The sequence below is a fragment of the Cetorhinus maximus genome, chromosome 3 (assembly GCF_964194155.1).
Source record: "Cetorhinus maximus chromosome 3, sCetMax3.hap1.1, whole genome shotgun sequence".
In the NCBI taxonomy this organism is placed as follows: Eukaryota; Metazoa; Chordata; class Chondrichthyes; order Lamniformes; family Cetorhinidae; genus Cetorhinus; species Cetorhinus maximus.
In genome coordinates, this window is record NC_135881.1 from 89,368,541 (window position 1) to 89,388,065 (window position 19,525).

Consider the following 19,525-nt stretch of genomic DNA (forward strand, 5'->3'; position numbering starts at 1 on the left):
GGAGCCAATTAAAATGTTGTTGCCAGGCAGTTCCCTGTTAGACCAGCCTCCTCCTCAGCACCATCCTATCCTTCATGGCACACTCTATTCCAGGACAGTAACATTGTATATATCCCTCATATTGTTCCAGCAGACATGTCCTTCAAACAGCAGCCATAGTAATTTTAATCCACAGCCCAACAGAAATAAAAAGATATGTTCCTTACACAATTTAGTCCCACACCCCAGCTTCTCCCTATAACCTGCAAATTAGTTCTCTTCAAGTACATGTTCAGTTACCATTTGAAAGTTCCACCACCCTTTCAGAGTGTGTTAGAGACCTTAAAGCCCAGTGTGTGAAAATATTCCTCCTCATTTCTTCTGCAGTTCTTTTGCCAATTGCTTTAAATCTGTGACCATTGGTTACCACAAACTTTCAAAGGAAACAGTTTATCCCTATTTTCTTTATTTAATACCCCCACCCCAACCATAATTTTGAACACCTCTATTAGATTTTCTCTTAATCTTCTTTAACCTTATTTGCTCTAAGGATAGCAACACCAACTTGTTCCGTCTTTCCATATAAATGAAGTCACTCAACCTTCACCTGGATTTTTGCAGAGTTGTGGAGACTCCATGCTTTATCCAAAATCCTTTGATCCAGAGGTCCCACCCCCATTTCTGACATCCTGGTGGAAAAGGGAGCAGATTATGATTCACACATGGAGGAAACACAAACCTAGCAGGACCACTTATACTTAATGCTGAGTTCAAACAGACCCTACTTTTGCTGGAGTAAGATCCGTTCCCCGCATTGTGTGACTTATGACTTTTAAGAGTAGACGTGAATGTGTGTAACAGCTGGATGAGGTCTGTGTCAAGCTGTCAGGTTAGTTAAATTCCCTGCTCTTTAAATTTTGGGGGAAAACAGCCTGCTATGTTCCTGAGTTGAAAAACAAAATTGCTTGCAATTTCAATAGCTGTTGGTTGACATAAGCCTGAGGGCTATCATTATAGCATTATTACTGCTTGACTGCTTCCACAACCTATCATTATCACAGTGAGGCACCTGTAAGTCCACAGCTTCAAGATGTTATTAAGAAATTAGCTGTCTTTGATGTGGGACTATGAATACAAATTCTTGTTTTTATAAGGGATTAAGTATTTGAAGGGATTTAAATGTATTGAGTGGGTTTTTAACAATTAGTATTTATATATATCTAGTGAAGTTAGTAATAGAAGCTTAGAACTTTATTTTATTTCATCTCAGCATGGCTTCTGAGGTCTGCCCATGGTGGATACTGGGTGAGTTGGCATGGAAAATGTAAGGGCAAAGGGTGGTGGGTGGGTGGCATGGGTTGGCAGAGCTGATACTAAGTTGGCATTGGGTGTATAAGGGGCCATGGGAATGAGTGGGAGATCATGAATTGGCATGGAGGGTAGGAGGGGCCAAGGGGGTAAGTAAAAGGGCATAGGTTGGCATGGAGAGTATGAGGGGCCATGGGTGTGGATAACAGGGCAATGGTTGGCATGGAGGGTATAATGGACCACGGGGGTGGGTAGAGAGGCATAGATTAGCATGGGGAGCATGAGGGACCATGGGGGTCGGTAGAGGGGCATAGGTTGACATCGATGGGGCAGGGGAGTGGGTTTTGGGAGTGAGGGGGTTTGAGGGGTTAGGGCTAGAGGGCCTACCTGCTTTTATTAAAATTGGGATAAAGTCTCAGAGCAATGAGGCGGACCTTTTAAACAGCCTGCCTTGGCACTTGGCAGTCCCTGAGGCTGCCTCTGAACTATTTCCAGGGGCTGTTAGTCTAACTGCAGCCCACACCTAAATGCCAGGAACGAGAAGCCAGCCATTCGGGGCTGTTTCTCCTGGGGCAGGTGCGCTAAGCTGGCAATTTTCCCCACTCTGTGCACTCGCCTTGGGTGCAAAAGTCCTTGGTATCATCCATGTAAATCAGCTCTGTACCCTCTCCAAGGTCTTAACATCCTTCCCAAAGCATGGTGTCCAACATCGTACATAATACTCCAGCTGAGACCTATCCAGAGATTTGTAAAGATTTACCATCACTAATTTAATTAGATTCATTCAAGATCACCTAATTTCAAAGCCAAGTATCCAATATGCTTTCTTAACCACCTTTTTAACTTGCCCTACCACTTTCAAAGATTTATGAAAATGCACCCCACCGCCCCTCCTCACTCCCCCCACCTCACCCTGAGGTCTTTCTGCCCTTGCACTGCCCTCAATATAGCATCATTCAGATTGTACTGACACCTTGCCATTTCTCCCAAAGTGCATCAATTCACACGTATCCACATTAAGTTGCACCTGCCATCTCATCAGTCTGTTATGCCCTCTTGAAGTCTGCTACTACCTAAGTCTGCTACTATTCCTTTCACTATTTACTACTTTTAACTTGCATTGGTGGCCATGTCTTCAGCTGCTAAGACCCTAAGCTCTGGAATTCTCTCCCTTAACCTCTCTGCCGCTCCATCTTTTTTTTCCTCCTTTAATCTTTAAAACCCATCTCTTTAACCAAGCTTTTGTCACGTGCTTGGTATCAAATTTTGCCTTATATCACTCCTGTGAAGGACCTTGAGATGTTTTGGTACGTTTAAGGTGCTATATAAATACAAGTTGTTGAATAAGTCTGTTAATGGAACGCGTTAACTCACTGTGTAACACACAGTTTCACCCAGCTTCCTGTTTTTAAAACACAGTCATTTCTTGTGTGAAACATCCAAAGATCATTTTGGAACTGAATTTCCTCAGTATGTTCAGTGCATAGTGGCATATAACAGGCACAATTTATTTTCGGTGGCAAAATCGGCCGGAAGCTATTTTTACTCAATTTATGTCTTAAGCTCTTGACTCAACTTCCCCCACACTTTTTGAGTCTTCTCATCATCCACCCACCATATCCCAGCTTACCTCTTTTCTTATTTACTTACGTCAAAGAGTAGTGCTGCCGTTCTGTTTCCTGATTTTACATTCCGAATATACTCTGAGTACCGTATCCTGAGTTCTATGAGATTGCAGCAGGTGCTATGATCAACAGATCAAAGCACAACCCTGGAGTTCCTGACACAAAAGAGTTTGGAGATTTTGATACATATCCCTGCAGTTGAGAAATGCTTTTCAAAGCATTTTATTACCCTTTTGCCTAAAAGTATTTGGGCTTGTTTCTGACTGCTTTTGACAGGGTACGACACCAGGAGATTTTCCACACGCTCCACTTCCTACTGCAGGCATTCCCAGGAGCATGTATAGCAAGCCTCACATACTGGTATCATGGAGGAAGGGGAGCAACACAGAATATAGTAAAGGACACTCACTGCAGGAGGGTCACAGGACACCTCACCGCTGACAACATAGAGGTTTGACGTCGCTGCCTTACCTGCTTCTCCCCTATTTTGAAATAAAGTAACATTCATTCACTCTACTACCCATTCTACAACATGGCAACAGGTCATCCCTCTTTGGCCCTACATGGACATGCCAATTATCATCATCTGAGGGAGGGCATCAGCACCAAATAGTACACCAAATAAGTACTTTCTTGTATGATTCTATCCTCCATCAATAACAAAGCACAATGTTGTACCAGACTCGATTTTATACTAACTATTGGACAGAATTTTCCATGCCCATTGGCGTCAGGCGTGTTCGGCAGTGTAAGTGGACAATATGGCGAGGCCAAAAATTAGTTTCACAACATCGTTAAACCAGCTTACAATCATCTGCTTTGCCCATCAGTGGTGTGCCACGTTTCCTGCCATCAAATGTTGGGAACTTCATTGTAACACATCTGCAATTCATTATAAGCCCTGCCATACCCCCACGCTGGATCATTTGAGCAGGACAATATGATTGCACTCCAACGTATTTCACAACTGTACATAAGCAACGTGCACCTGGCGAGCTGCACTTTGCTCAGGACTTCAAAGTTTGTTTGCCTACCTTGCTTCGGGCAGCACTTGCAGGCATCAGCGGCAGGTTTTGCAGACAGCAGAACATCACTTTTAGGGGGACTTACAGGCAGGTCTCTGCCTACCAGAGCAGCTATATGGCCTTTCAACAGCTGCAAGGCTAAAGCTTGCTTGGGGAGAGGGGAAAAGTGGCCTCAGGCAAGGGAAGAGGCTGCAGGATGAAGGCTGTACTGGGGAAGGTGGGGGGTTATTCAAGGTTGTGTGTGGGGGCACGTTGATCTGTGCAAGTGGCCTTAAGATGATGAGGGCTGAGGAGGCAGTCTCCACAGGAGATGAGGCCAGATGGAGGTGTGAGGGTGTGTGTGAGAGAGTGATTGGTGATGTCTTGAGCTGGCAGTGAATGAGATGCCAGTGAATATGTGATGGGCTTGAGTGTGTGAGTTTAGAGTGATGAGTGCCTTACCCTGGTGGAACGGATGAGATCATTCATCCTCTATCTGCGTTGGTTGGCCAACCACTTCAGTGCAGCATTGATACTGATCACCACTGCCATTGCCTACCAAGCCAGAGTGGTAATGTTGCTGCCCTCCTGTGGCCAGAGCAGGGGTAGAGGACATCACAGTGGGCCTCCAAGGCATCCAAAAGGCGCTCGAGGGATGTGTCACTAAACCACGGAGCTGCAGGCTTCTTGCCTTTCAAGGCCATGTCTCCTGTGCAGCAGTCCTGAGCTGGAAGCACTGAGAGATGAGTGCATGGCTGCACTTTAAATGTGGCGTTCAGTGTGAGAAGCGGCAAGGTGGCGGTGTGGCAGGCGAATCGGAATCCACCCGCCATCCAAACGGTGTGTTTCCCAGGAATGCATGATGAGTGAGGGGGGATTGGAACGATATGGTGTGAGAAGCTGCCATTGCTGCTGGCAGGTCAAACATTCTTTTTCCCGCCTGTTACCACACTTAATGCAAATCTGGGATGATTCCACCCAATGTCCAGCCTTTGATCCTCCATTCACAACAGCTACTGATTTGTTCAACTGCACCCTCACCTCTACCTTTGATGATATTGTCCCCACTAAAACTCTGGCTCTCTCACTGTGGCTGTTACCTCGATACAACCCTCATCTCCACTCCCTTGAGACGAAAGGATGCAAACCTGAACAGATATGATGGTCAGCTGATTTAGCCATTCACTGCCAGATCAGGCTGAATCACATAAAGTACTATTGGGCCCTGCTGTTGTCTGTCAAAACTGTACACTATTCCAGGATCATCCAGGAATGCAAAGGGAAGCCCCCAGCTTTTCTTAATCTCGTCTCACATTTCCTCCATACTTACCTCCAACAACAAGTGCAATGAGTTTATGGACTTCTTTGTCTCTAAGACTCAGACCATCCAATCAACTGTCTCTACCTCTGCCTTCCCTTTGCCTAGTCCGCTGGGCTGAACTTCCACTAAAGGCCCCCCCTCCCTTACCCTGAACTTGCATTGTGCTCTTACTATCTCCCCTCATGCTCTTTCCGAGGTCATCCTGTCCATCAGTCCCACCTCCTGCTCCTTTAATTCTCTTCCCACCAACTGCTGACCACCCAACTTTCCATGTTAGCTGATATTGTTAACGGTCCTCTCTCTTCAGACACTGTCACTCTCTCATTCAAATCAGCTGTCATCACCAATGTTCTGTAAGCTGATCAGCCATGCAGCAACCAGGGCATTTCCACTCAGGTCAGGTGAAAGTTGGCTCCTTTGAGTTACCACGTCCGTGCAGGAAAATTTAAAGACCTACGCAATTAAATGAATAGGCCATGTGCAACAAAAAATTAGGAGAAATGTTGGTCATCACTCCTCTCATCAAAAAAAACCAATTCTTGACCACATCATCCTAGCAAACTACCGCCCCATTTCCAACCTTTATTTCCTTCCCACAGTCCTTGAACATGTTGTCGCCTCCCAAATCCATGCCCACCCTTCCCGGGACTCCATGTTTGAATCCCTCCACAGTGCAGAAATGGCTCTTATCAAAGTCACAAATGGCATTCTATGTCACTGTGACATAGTCCTCCTCATCCAGTCTGCAGCCTTTGACACGGTTGATCACACGATCCTCCTCCAATGCCTTTCAACTCTCATCCAGCTAGGTGGGACTGCACTTGCTTTGTTCCATTCTTAACCATCTAATTGTAGCTAGAGAATTAACTGCAATGACTTTACTTACCACCCCTGCACTGTTACGAATAATGTCTTCCAAGGATTTATCCTTGGCCCCTTCCTATTTCCTGTTTACATGCTGCCCTTGCAAAATCTTCCAAAAACACAATGTCAGTTTTCTAATGTATGCTGATGACACCCAGCTCTGATGATATACTGGCATTGGAGGCAGTCCAGAAAAGGTTCACTAGGTTGATCCCGGGGATGGAGGGATTTTCTTATGAGGAGGGGTTGAGTCGGTTGGGCCTGTACTCATTAGAGATTAGAAGAACGAGAGGCAACCTTATTAAAACATATAAGATTCTTAGGGGGCTTGACAGGGTAGATGCTGAGAGGTTGTTTCCCCTTGTGGGAGAGTCCAGGACCAGAGGGCATAATCTCAGAGTAAGGGAGCACACATTTAAAACAGAGATGAGGAGGAATTTCTTCTCTCAGAGGGTAGTCAATCTGTGGAATTCTTTACCACAGAGGGCTATAGAGGCTGGGTCATTAAGTATATTCAAGGCTGAGATAGACAGATTTTTAATCAGTAAGGGAATCAAGGGTGATGGGGAAAAGGCAGGAGATTGGATTATCAGATCAGCCATGACCTTATTGAATGGTGGAGCAGACTCAATGGGCCGAATGGCCTACCTCTGCTCCTACGTCTTATGGTCCCATTACCATCTCTCTCAAGCAACTCCTTCACTGTCCCTAAAATGTCTGAGTGCTTGTCCGACATCCAGTACTGGATGAGCATAAATTTCCTCCAAATAGATATTGGGAAAACTGAAGCAATTGTTTTCAGTGCCCACCAGAAACTCTGTTCCCTTGCCATCAACTGGATCCATCTCCCTTGCAACTGTCTGAGGCTAAACAAAACTATACGCAACTTAGTGACCTATTTGACCTCAAGATAAGCTTCCAACCTCATTTTAGTGCCATCACTAAGACCTCCAGAACATTGCCTGACTTCACCCCTGCCTCAACTCATTTGCTGCTCAGTCATGCCTCTAGATTTGACTATTCCAATACACTCCTGGCCAGCCTCCCACATTCTACCCACTGCAAACTTGAAGTTTGCTGACTGGGTCCTTACATGCACCAAGTCCTATTCACCCATCACCTCATGTTTGCTGACCTACATTGGCTCCTAGTTAGGCAACGTCTCAATTTTAATTTCTCATCTTTATTTTCAAATCCTTCCATGGCCTCACCCCTCCATATCTCTGTAACCCCCTCCTGCCCCTCAACCCTCCGAGATCTGTGTGCTCCTCTAAGTCCGGCCTCTTGAGTATCTCCAATTTTAAATGCTCCATCACTGGTGGTCGTGCCTTTACCTAACAAGGGCCTGAGCTCTGCAATTCCTTCCTAAACCTTTATACCTCTCTATCTCTCTTTCTTCCTTTAATGCAATCCCCAAAGCTTACTTTAACCAAGTTTTTGGTCATCTACTCTCTTGTCTTCTTGTGCATCCTGTTGTCAAATTTTGCTTTAAAAACACTTCTGTGAAGCACTTTGGGACATTTTATTGCATTAAAGGTGCTATATAGATACAAGCTGTTACTGTATACAGCGAATTCCAAAGTGGACACAAACTGCTCTTTGTCAAAAGCTTCCCCGGGTACCTTACCTATCCTCATGCTTCTGCTAGGTGTCACCTGAAGGCTAGGATTGTGGGAGGTATTTTTGGCTGCTTGTGCTCTACAGTGGAGTCATAGGACTGAGGTGGCCCTTATCAAATACAGCTTGCTCCTGCAGGAGAGCGACTGCTGACTGTATTTTTGGAGCTAGCTCCTGGCTGCCTGGTGTTACCTTCCACATTTGCTTGGTAATCTGAGGGGAAAGGCCAAAGGCTCAGAATGTGTTTCTATCCTGAGAGCTGAGTAGATTCCAGATGTCACCATTCCAATGCTCCTGGACTTCCCGCACAAGTACCCAGCCATCCTACGGTACGCTACCATTTTGACTGATGGGGAAAAAGCAGGTTGGTGCTTGAGGTAGGGAACACTCCCTATCAGTACACTATTGGCAGAGTAATGTATTCAATTGGGGTTGACTAGACACTTGGGCTACAGAAGCCTCTTTCAATCTGCCTATTTATCATGCTTCACTTTCTACATATCTATTCTTAACTTAACTTTCTCCTTTCAGCATTCAACATTCTGGGCCAGATTTTTGTGGAGGAGGCAGGAAAGCCGAGTTGGGAAACCTTCCGACTTGGCAGACTCCGGTCCTTTAAAAAGGCCCCCACCCACCATATTTTCATTCCGGGGAGGTGGGGATAGGATGAAGTTGGGCCTGCCACCTTCTGAGGCAGGCCCTAGGTGGGTGGATGGTAAAGCCAGCATGCTAGAACGCCCACCTCTATTTACTGGACATCAGCCCCTTTGTAATGATGAATGTCAGGCCTTCAAACCTCCACCCCTCACCCCCAACCCACTGCTCATGCCCCCTCATTTCCCCCCCCTCCATGCCCCCTCATATCACCCTTGCTCCTTCATACCCCCATGCGTCCCCCCCATGTATCCTCCATAATCACTTACCTCGTGTGTACTATGGGCAGGCCTCAGGAGCCATGTCTTTGAATGGGCATTTTCTAAAAATCTAAGGAGTTCTTACTCAAACACACTTCATACTAAAATAAACACTCACTCAAAGAAGCCATTCAAAGAAAACTATATCCCCTCAAGTGGCCAATCTATTGTAAGAACAAACATCTATCCAGTAACTTCATCAAAGACAAATAATCCTTTAATAAGCCCTTAAAACTGCCAAATAGTCTACATAGTCCCCTGCTGATATAAGTAGTTTTGTAGTTTTTGAAACTCAGCTAAGCATTCATTATGACCCAAGCTTTCAAAACAAAGCCTTCCAAATCAAAACAATGATATCTATTGAAAATGCAAAAACAGGTGGCTATGGTTTTTTCTAAGCTACACCAGATTGCCTGCCAATCATTGCAGTCCAGGAGCAGATGTCTGTTTTTTTCTCTAAGTGAAAGCTGCAGACCATTTTTTTTCAAATGTAAAGCACCTTGGATATTTAAACCACTTCAGATCATGACAGCAGAGTTCCCAAGCAGTATGTTCTTCAGTTTTGAATGCATAATAACATTTTTCCTGCTGGGAAAAGTACTTTAATGCATCTCAACAGTTAAACAATGCTGGTCAATGTAGTAGTCAACTTACCTTTGCAGGACAGAGACCTATAATCAATCACTGCAGCAAAAGTACATATAACTTACAATACAACATCTAACTATTGAACATGAAAGAACAGTATTTTTTTGTATTTCAAAGCCTGTCAATGAAAGAATTCCAAGAGCATGTGACTTCTTTTTTGGTTCCCCAATTGAAACTCTTCTGAGGTGTCGTGAATCACACATTCATATGGAAGAAGTTCAACTACACAGAAGGGGTGGGGGGTGGTGGTTTAAACTATACAACCGCTCAATGGAGCTGGCAAGGGTGGGAGTGCTGCATGCAAGTGGGCTATCTGCACCCTTATCCCACGCCAGCAAAAGTTGCCAGAAACAGAAATGGGAGTGGGAATCTAGGGAATCGGGTTCCACCTGCCATTTTTAAAGAGCTCCCGACTCAGCAAAAATCTGGGCCTCTCTGCTTGTATATGTGTTTTGTTTGTTTGATTTGCATTCTCTTATTATACCTCCTTCTGTCTCAATGTCAATACTGCTTTGCCATTTAACCATCTCTTATTCTCCACCTAAGCACTTTAGAAATCATTCTATTTATTTTTCAGTCTGAGTAATTGTTTTTTCTCCTCTTTCCCTTTTCCACTTCTGAGGAACTATATACACCCGAAATGTCGACTTTTGCTTTCTCTACAGATTCTGCCTGACCTGTTTAGTGTTTCCAGCATCTTCTGTTATTTTTTCAGATTTCCAGCATCTGCAGTATGTTACATTTTATCCATGAAAATATAATTGGACTGTTGAATTGTTAGTCTTAGTATACAGAACTGCATATTCTTACAAACAGAAGATTCACTGTTCTGTTGAAAATGATATATTCTAAGGTCATGTACTTTTTTCTAATTGTGTGTTCTAACATAACTAAACAAAATGCTATTCCACAGCCACTGCACATGTTGTACAATTGAAAATGAGCTTCCACTGAAAGCTGCAAAGGACAAAGAGAACTCCCAGGGTTAGCAACTGGTAATTAGTGAACGTCAATCACCAGTGGAACCTTTGTTTTTCTATAGAACTGGACATCCACTCCCCAAGGCATGCTACACAACACCAGTGGTGTCTCTTCCAGACTAAGAAAGGGTGATAAGAGAAACAAAACCTTTTAATTGAATGAAAACTAATATAGATTTTTATATATTATATTAGATTTGGAATTAGAGGAACATTATTGTCAGACAGATTTCCAGCTGTGCACGATGGAACATATACATTTTATTTAAATTGCCACACAAAAAATAGCAGCTGAAAAAATGGGCATGGAATGAGTTATGCTCGCAGCAGACATTGTTTAAAAAGTGTTGTCACCCACAAGGCAAAAATCAGATTTGTGGACAGTTGTGATATTTCTGATAGCAGAAAGGACAGTAAATCTACTACCATATACCCAAGGGAAGATTGCATGCAGGGCGATGTTGTGAAATGCATACAGAAAATAATGTCTGGAACATTAAGCTTATGGTTGATAGCACAGCAGCCAGCTTGTCATTTCCAACTTTCTCTGTTGTTCCGCTAAGATCAGGAATCTCCAGGCTTTGCTTTGACCTTGGAGAAGACATTTAAATGTAGATTTTCTGTGCCCTTGAATGCAGCAATGTACCTCACAAACCCCCGTCATACATCAGAGCATTGAGGGTAGACAGTCCGTGACTGTTTGTGCTTGTGACATGAAAAGTACTTAATTTGAAAAATTTACTTTTAAATGTTTCTTGAAGTTGAGGAAAGTGTCCCTCAACAATCCTGCCAGCCTCCAAATGAAGTATTCTCAAAGGCAGAAAATATGTTGTACCTTCATTTTGAGCCAAAAAGCAGAACAAGTTTAATGAGGGAAGATTCCAACCAAGACATAGAGCAGAATTTTTCCAGATTTGCACTAAGAACATAAGAAAAAGGAACAGGAGTAAACCATTCAGCCCCTCGAGCCTGCTCCACCATTCAGTAAGCTCATGGTTGACCTTGTGTTTCGAATTCCACATTCCCATCTAACCCCCGATAACCTTTGATTCCCTTGCTTAACAAGAATCCATCTACCCCTGCCTTAAAAATATTCAATGACCCCGCCTCCACTGCCTTCTGAGGCAGGGAGTTTCAAAGTTGCATAACCCTCTCAGAGAAAAAAATTCTCATCATCTCTGTCCTAAAGGGGCAACCCCTAATTTTAAAACAGTGCCCCCTAGTTCTGGACTCATCCACAAGAGGAAACATCCTTTCTACATCCACCTTGTCAAGTCCGTTCAGGATCTTGTATACTTCAATCAAATCACCCCTCACTCTTCTAAACTCCAGTGGAAACAAGCCCAGTTTGTCCAACCTCTCCTCTTAAGACAACCCACTCATTCCAGGTATCAATCTAGTAAACCTCCTGTGAACTGCCTCCAATGCATTTGCATCCTCCCTTAAATAAGGAGACCAAAACTGCACATAGTATTCTAGGTGCGGTCTCACCAATGCCCTGTATAAGTGAAGCATAGCATCCTTACTTTTATGTTCAATCCCTCTCGTAGTAAAGGATAGCATTCCATTAGCCTTCTTAATTACTTGCTGTACCTGCATACTAATGTTTTGTGACTCATGTACTAGAACACTTAGATCCCTCTGTACCTCAGAATTATGCAGCCGTTCTCCATTTAAGTCATATTGTGCTTTTTTTTTGTCCTTCCTACGAAAGTGAACAACTTCATATTTTCTCACATTAAACTTCATTTGCCAGATCTTTGCCCACTCAATCAATCTATCTATATCCATCTGCAACCTCCTCATGTCCTCTTCACAACATACTTTCCTACCGATCTTTGTGTCATCTGAAAATTTAGCTACAATGTCTTCGCCCCATTACAGGCCCCTGTTGGACTCCACTCATCAGTTCCCGCCTGAAAAAGATCCATTTATGCATACTCTCTGCTTTCTGCCAGCCAGCCAATCTTCTATCCACGCTAATATGTTACCCTTTACACCATGCGCTTTTATTTTCTGTAATAACCTTTGATGTGGCACCTTACAACTAAGTGCGGTAGCAGGCAGGTAAAACGACGTTTTACCAACCAGCTGCAATGGCGGGTTTTCATGCCGTATTGTCCCAAACACGCCACATTATTTATGCACTCGCGGGAAACATGCCATTTCTAATGCGAGTGGGCTCTCATTCGCCCGCCCGCCATCACCCTGCCGCTGCGTCAGGCCGGGCGCCATTTTTAAAGCCCAGCCGCAAGCACACATCACAGTGCTTCCCGACCACCACTGCTGCATGGAAGACATGGCCCTGAAATTGAAGAAGACTGCAGCCCCCAGGTTCAGCGACGTGTCCCTTGAGTGCCTTTTGGATGCCATGGAGGCCCACTGGGATTTCCTCTACCCCTGCTCTTGTTGCAGGATGGGCAGCAACAGCACCAACCCGGCTTGGGCAGTGATGGTCAGTGCCAATGCCCTTCAAAAGAGGACAGCCACCTAGTGCCGCAAGAAGATGAATGATCTCCTCCATTCTGCCAGGATAATTCACTCTTCTCATCACTTTCAACTCACACACTCACTAATCCATCACACATCTACAGTGATCTCACTCACTGCCAGTCCAAGGGACATCACCATTCACTCTCTCACACTCACCGTCATTGTCCTCATCCCATCCATGGGACCAATCTCCATCCACACAGGCCAGGCGTACTTACCATCTGGCCTGGCAGGCGCCCTGCTTACACTTTCTCCATCTCTACTCATGCAGGACAAGCTGGCACACAACAAGAGGGAGAGGTCACTGACCGGTGGCAGAATACCCGAAATCAAGGTCCTCGTGGACTTTGAAAACAGAGCCATCCAGCTGGCCGGCGAGGATCTGGACCGTTCCTGTGCTGACGGTGAGTATGGCAGTGCTCTACCAAGTGAGGATCCAGCAGTGCAACATACATCAGACAACCATACTGTGAGTGATGTGTTCTGTTTCACAGGCCACTGCCATGCACAAATTAGCTCCCCTTGCTTTCACAGGCACATTTGGAAACAGCTGATGGAGCTCATGACCCAGGGCCTCCAATCAAGCCCCGAAGGAACTTCTGAAGAGGAATCTGGAGGCACCCTCCTTAAAGTCCCGTCACAGAGCCACCCACACCTTCCACCAGCGCAGAGACATACACCTTGTTGGGATCTAGCTTTAGAATAGCCTCGGGATCACAATCTGGTGAGTACATCGCACTGGCTGATTCACAACAGGCAGCAGCAGGGCATGGGCGGCACTTGGAGGACAGCTGGAGGCCAAAAAGTTGCTGAATGCGAGCCAGATGACGAGCCTCTGGACTTGGTCATGTCACATTTGCTGGAGCTGCAAAGGCAAGCTTGGGAACATCAGGAAGGGATATCCACTGCACTCCTTAGCTTGCAAGACACAATGGAGGAGTCCGTCTGCCTTCACTCTGAAGTGATAGCGCCGGCATGCCAACTCACCAAGGTCAACACTGGCAGGATGGCGGCTGCCATGGAGATCTTGGTCCAGGACTTTGCTCCTGCACTGCTGCACAGGCTCAACTCCATCGCTGATACCATAGCTGGCCTCTAACAATGTGTATGTGAGAGGGGTGCCAGGCAGCTCGATCTCACTCCAGCTACCCCTGCTCCTCAAGGAGTCAGCCTGGGGCCCCCAGGCCCATCCATCCAGGTGACTCCAAGAGTGTCCAGCTTTACCGACTCCCCTCTCCCTGTGACCTCAGCAGCTCCAGCTCCACAGGCCGAGAGGGTGCCACTGCCACACAGCAGGACCCCAAAAAGCAGGCCGGGGCCTCCAAGTCTCGGCCCTCCAGAGGACGCCCACCAAGGTCATCACAGACAAGGCGTCACAGTCAGCAGGCTGCCTCCACCTCCACTGTGGATGTCCAAGGAGCACCAAGATGTAGCGGCAGGGTTAGGAAAGTTAAGGAGAATTAGTTGCACAGGCTGGGCATGGGTGTTAATCACTTGTATATACTGTTCACTATTGTCAGTAAACTCCCAAGAATATCTCCCTGCCTATGGCTCCTTGTTCTGATGAGTAGTGTTCTTGTCACTCAGATGTGAAACCTTTCTGCACAAGATAAAGGCAGGTGTCTCAGTCCAGGGCCTATTCCCTGTGCTCTGTGCAGCCTTCGGACCAAAGTCTGGCCTCACACTCCTTGGAAACATTACTGATGCCTGCACCTCGACAGTGCTTGTCATTGCTGCCAGAATTTAGTGAGCAGACACCACAGAGTTCTCTCACACTCTCTGTGCTCTCAGCACCTTTAAGGTGGGGCTGGCCCCCATCTCTTCAACATCTGTGACCACTGATGTTGTGCCCCTGAAGGGCTCAGTTGCCGAAGGCGGACAAAGGATCAGACGCTTCTAAAGTTTCATGGCAGTGTCTCTATGATATGACCCTGATCACAGAGTGCAAGCGAGCTGCCCTTGGCCAGACACGAGTCAGACATTCTCAGAGGCTAAGTGAAGATTTATGGAGTCACCTCACTGCATGTCGTCATCATCCTCCACAAATCTAGCAGCTAGATTGCGCCTGCCTCATCTAGCCAGTGCGAGGGCCTCATCCCCATCATTGTGACCTCTGAGGACCTCGTCACCCTCACCCCCCATTGGCGTCCTCCTCATTGGTGCAGCTCCTTCATCTCCTCCTCAGCCAGCTCATCTTCCCTTTTCAGCGCCAGGTTGTAAAGGGCGCAGCAGACAATGACGACGCATGACACCCCCTGTGGACTATATTGCAAGGCTCCACCAGACCGGTCCAGGCACCGGAACCTCGTCTTCAGCATCCCGAGGGTCTGCTCCACCAACTTGCGAGCTGCAGCATGAGCCTCATTATATCAACATTCTGCTGCAGTCTGAGGCCATCGCACGGGTGTCATCAGCCACGGCCTCTACGGGTAGCCCTTGTCCCCGAGGAGCCATCTCTGCAACTTCTGTGGACCCTGGAAGACTCCAGGGATCTGTGACCAACTGAGGATGTAGGGGTCGTGTACACTTGCTGGAACTGTATAAAACGCTGGTTAGGCCACAGCTAGAGAATTGCGTGCAGTTCTGGAATCCACATTATAGGAAGGATGTGATTGCACTAGAGAGAGTGCAGAGGAGATTTACCAGGATGTTGCCTGGGCTGGACAGTTTTAGTTATGAGGAGAGATTGGATAGACTGGGGTTATTTTCCCTGAAGCGGGGAGATTGAGGGGGTACAAGATTGAGACGTATAAAATTATGAGGGGCATAGATAGGGTAGACAGGAAGGAACTTTTCCCCTTGGTGAAGGGATCAATAACCAGGGGGCATATATTTAAGGTAAGGGGCAGGAGGCTTAGAGGGGATGTGAGGAAGAATTTTTTTCACCCAGAGGGTGGTGGGAATCTGGAACTCACTGCCTGAAAGGGTGGTAGAGGCAGAAGCCCTCATAACATTTAAGAAGTATTTGGATGTACACTTGCAATGCCACGGCATGCAAGGCTATGGGCCTTGTGCTGGAAAATGGGATTAGAATAGTTAGGTACTTGTTTGACCGGTGCAAACTCAATGGGCCGAAGGGCCTTTTTCTGTGCTGTAGACCTCTATAACTCGATGACTTCCTGGAAGCTGTGCGCACACCTGCAGGATGTGTTTCTGGTGGTTGCACACCAGCTGCACATTCAGCAACTGGAACCCCTTGCAGTTGATGTAGCCCACCCTGTGTTGCGATAGAGATCTGAGCGCCACATGAGTGCAGTCAATCACACCCTGCACCTGTGCGAAAACCGAGATCTGGGCGAATCCAATCACTCTTGCATCCTGGCTGTCCTGGTCCCAGGTGAAATGCACAAAGTTGTGTGCCCTTGCAAAGATGGCATCCTTGACCTCATGGATATATTTGTGGGTGGAGGCTTGTGAGATCCCACAGAGGTCACCTGTGGAGCTCTGAAAGGAGCCACTGGCATAGAAATTGAGCGCCACCATCACTTTCACAGATACTGGCAGTGGATGCCCTTCATGTCCCAGTGGTGCCAAATCCTGCAGTAGCTGGCAGATGTGACCAACCAGTTCCCTAGACATGCACAGTCTCCAGCAACACTGGTTCTCAGTCATCTGCAGGAATGAAAGGCGGCGTCTATAGATCCTGGGTGTTGCTAGGCGACGGCTCGTTGTGGCTCTTCGGTGGCATGTGCGGGAGCCCCAGCCATCCCTTCTTCCTGAGGTTGCTGCTTCTGCCTCTGCACAGCCAGGAGCCTCAGTCGCTCTCTCTTCTGTCATCTTCGCACTCTGTAGGCTATCAGATATGCAGCTAATTCACCAGGCTTCATGGTCCTGATGTATTCCTCCTGCAGGATGAAAGAACCTGTCCTGGTTAAGTGTGCAGACCCCTTAACAATTCCCAGAGAGTGCTGGCCACCACTTGGATGGCCAGAGATTAGTGCGCTGCCTGGCTGCCCAAAACCCCACCACACCCACCCCAGTCCACCTAACCAATTGGCGGCAGATTTGTCCATTGATCTGCATGCTGTGCTCTCAGCTCAGGTGCAGGCATTCTCTTAATCTGCACTGCAAGGCTGCATTGTTAGCTTGAACCATGGCGGAGACTGGTCCAAACCAGGATGCTGACATTGCAAGAGGCTGTGAGTGCCTCCAGCAGTGACTGCTCCATGGCCAGCTTTAGCAAGGAGATTGTACCTCACATGCAGTTGTCCAACTGTTCTGCTGTCCACTAAAATGCTCATGACTTTGCAGTCTGTGCTGGGTGGGAAAAGTTTTGGCGGCACTCTGATGCCTCTGCATTGCTTGAGTAGACAGATGAATTAGAAGCCTGACTCCAATCATATCAATGTGGCTGCACCTAAACTGTCTGAGTTGCAGAGGTATGGTCACTTTATACCACGTTTCCCTAATGCATGGCCACTTCCCTCACCCACCCTACCCCCAACCCCGAATGCTTGTGCGCTATATTCAATGGCAGGCACTTGGCCCCCACCCCCCACAAGATGCCTCAATGGCAGGGCTGCGCTTGCACCCCCACTCACAAGTCGCCTCAATGGCAGGCCTGTGCTTGCCACCCACCCCCCCCCCCCCCCCACCGCAACCTCACACATCGCCTCAATGGCAGGGCTGCCCTTAACCCTGAACCCCCCGGCGCCCCTCAAGCTTGTCCAACAGGCGATCCTGGCGAGCTCTGCACAATGTTACTATGTACTCACCTCCACGTTCCCCTCAAAATGCAGGCTGCCAAGTGCACATCGCTTATGTGCTGTTGTGAAACACGGACTATTCCAACGGGCTGGCCTGATAATGACATGCTGATGTATGACAATGAGGTTCCCAACTTCCGATGGCGGGAAATGTGGTGCACCATTGGCGGGCTAAGTGGACGACCGTGAACTGGTTTCATGCTGTCGTGAAACCAATCGTGCCATATTGTCCGCTTACGCCACTGATCACGCCCGACGCCAGCAAGCACGGAAAATCCCGCCCATAATCCAGAGGCAGTGCCAAGAGTGCATTCAGAGTGACTGCAAGATTCTTTCTGACTTACTAAAACGCTAATGGTTAGTTTATTTCAATCCCTCAGGAATGGATCCCATAATTATGCCTTTAGAAGAAGGAGATGGAAAACAATTTCCACTTCAATTCTGTCAAACCAAAGTCTGTGGAGACAGGTGAGTATCTGAGACAAGCTTACAAATGTGTTATTGCTTGTTGCTTTTACACCATGTGCTTTCACAACCAGGCCTGAATAGATGCAATGGAGAAATGAAGTTGAACTGCTGTTGAATTAATTGAACTGGAGGCAACAAATTAAAATTTGATACAGCACAATGTAAGCTCCTTTAAAGAAAATGAAGAAGGCCTTTTTGGTGCTCAGTACTAGGATCTCTGTTTATTTTCTAATTATATAAATGGTTTGGACATAGGCACAAGATGAAGTTTGCCGATGATACCAAATTGGAGGCATATCCAACTGTGAAAAATGCAAGACACTGTGGGACGACATAGAGTGGTTAGTGAAGTGGGCAGGTAGGTGACAGATGCATTCCAGTTCAGAGAGATGTAGAGTAGTACATTTTGAAACAAAAACAGTGAAACAGTGCCCTAAATTCTGTGGGTGGGGTGGAGTGGGTGGGGGCCCAGAAGGAGAAAACGGTTTGGACCAAAAGTCTTATTACCCAGTTTTTACTGGTGTTCCATTTTAAGGTATACAAAACCAGTTAGGACTTGTATTCTTATTTCCGAGTTTTTACTGTTTTTCATCCTGGGGTGGGGGGGGTGGATGACGTCAGAAAGATCTAAGGGTACAGGCAAATAGATCTTTAAAACTGAGAATGCAAGTAGAAAATACCAGATAAATGGAACTCTGGATTTTAATTGTAGGGACATTGAATACGAAATCAAGGAAGTGATAAGTATAAATGTTTCTGTATAAGACATTATTTTCTGTGCAGTCCTAGGCAATCCAGTATACCTTTTTGAAAAGGGTACGCCAAAAATTCACTGGAATTATGACCTGAATTTTACCCTCAGGATGCGAACAAAGTCAGTGCAGCCCGAAGTGGATGTAAAACCCGCTCCAGCCGAGATCACGATGCAAATGCGATATTAAGCTATGTAGCCAATTAAGGCCTGCACAGCATGAAATGTACGGCCAGTTGGTTTTCTGTGCGCGAGGGTGGGAATGTGTCAGGGACCGGGTCCAATGGGGACACAGCGGGGTGTTCAAAAACAGAAGATGCAGCTCCCTGAAGGATGCCAGGAGTTGTGGAGGAGGCTGAGGGAGCTGTTTTGAAGCTATCCAAGAAGTGCCCTGGTGTACAGTCATATCCTTAACACCTGGTAGTCATGGAAGGTGGGAGGGCAAGTCGGGCGGTCACTCTGCTCCACCCCCCCCCCGCCCAATTTCTCAGATGAATACTTGGGAGTGCTGGTCGAGGAGGTCACTGCCAGGCGGCATATCTTAATGCTCAGGGACAGCAAGAGAAGGCTGCCCCACTAAACCAAGAAGACCTGGACAGAGGTTGCTGCCCAGGTCAGTGGACATGGCGCACCGCACGTGGCTTCAGTGCCGCAAAAGGTTCAATGATCTTCTGCAGTCAGCAAGGTAAGTACAAAAATGGCATGGACCTGTGCGGAGAAGTTTAGTCAGGGACCAGTTGCTCAGAATGTTCCGGGGTCTAAGAGTTTGTATCCCAACTGACACTGAAGCCTGCCCTGCCAAGGCTGGGATTTCAGCACGACTGGCGTCAGTGCGTTGGAGGGCGAG

The 19,525-nt window shown here is 46.7% G+C and overlaps 1 protein-coding gene across 3 annotated transcripts in view; it reads left to right on the plus strand.

Moving 5' to 3' along the window:
• mocos (molybdenum cofactor sulfurase) overlaps window positions 1–19,525 on the plus strand; it is a 318,270-nt gene that overhangs the window by 222,042 nt on the left and 76,703 nt on the right. For all 3 annotated transcript variants that reach the window (XM_078538658.1, XM_078538660.1, XM_078538659.1), the window contains one exon: window positions 17,840–17,927. In XM_078538658.1, coding sequence (XP_078394784.1) covers window positions 17,840–17,927 — 88 coding nt within the window. The remainder of the gene's footprint in view (window positions 1–17,839; window positions 17,928–19,525) is intronic.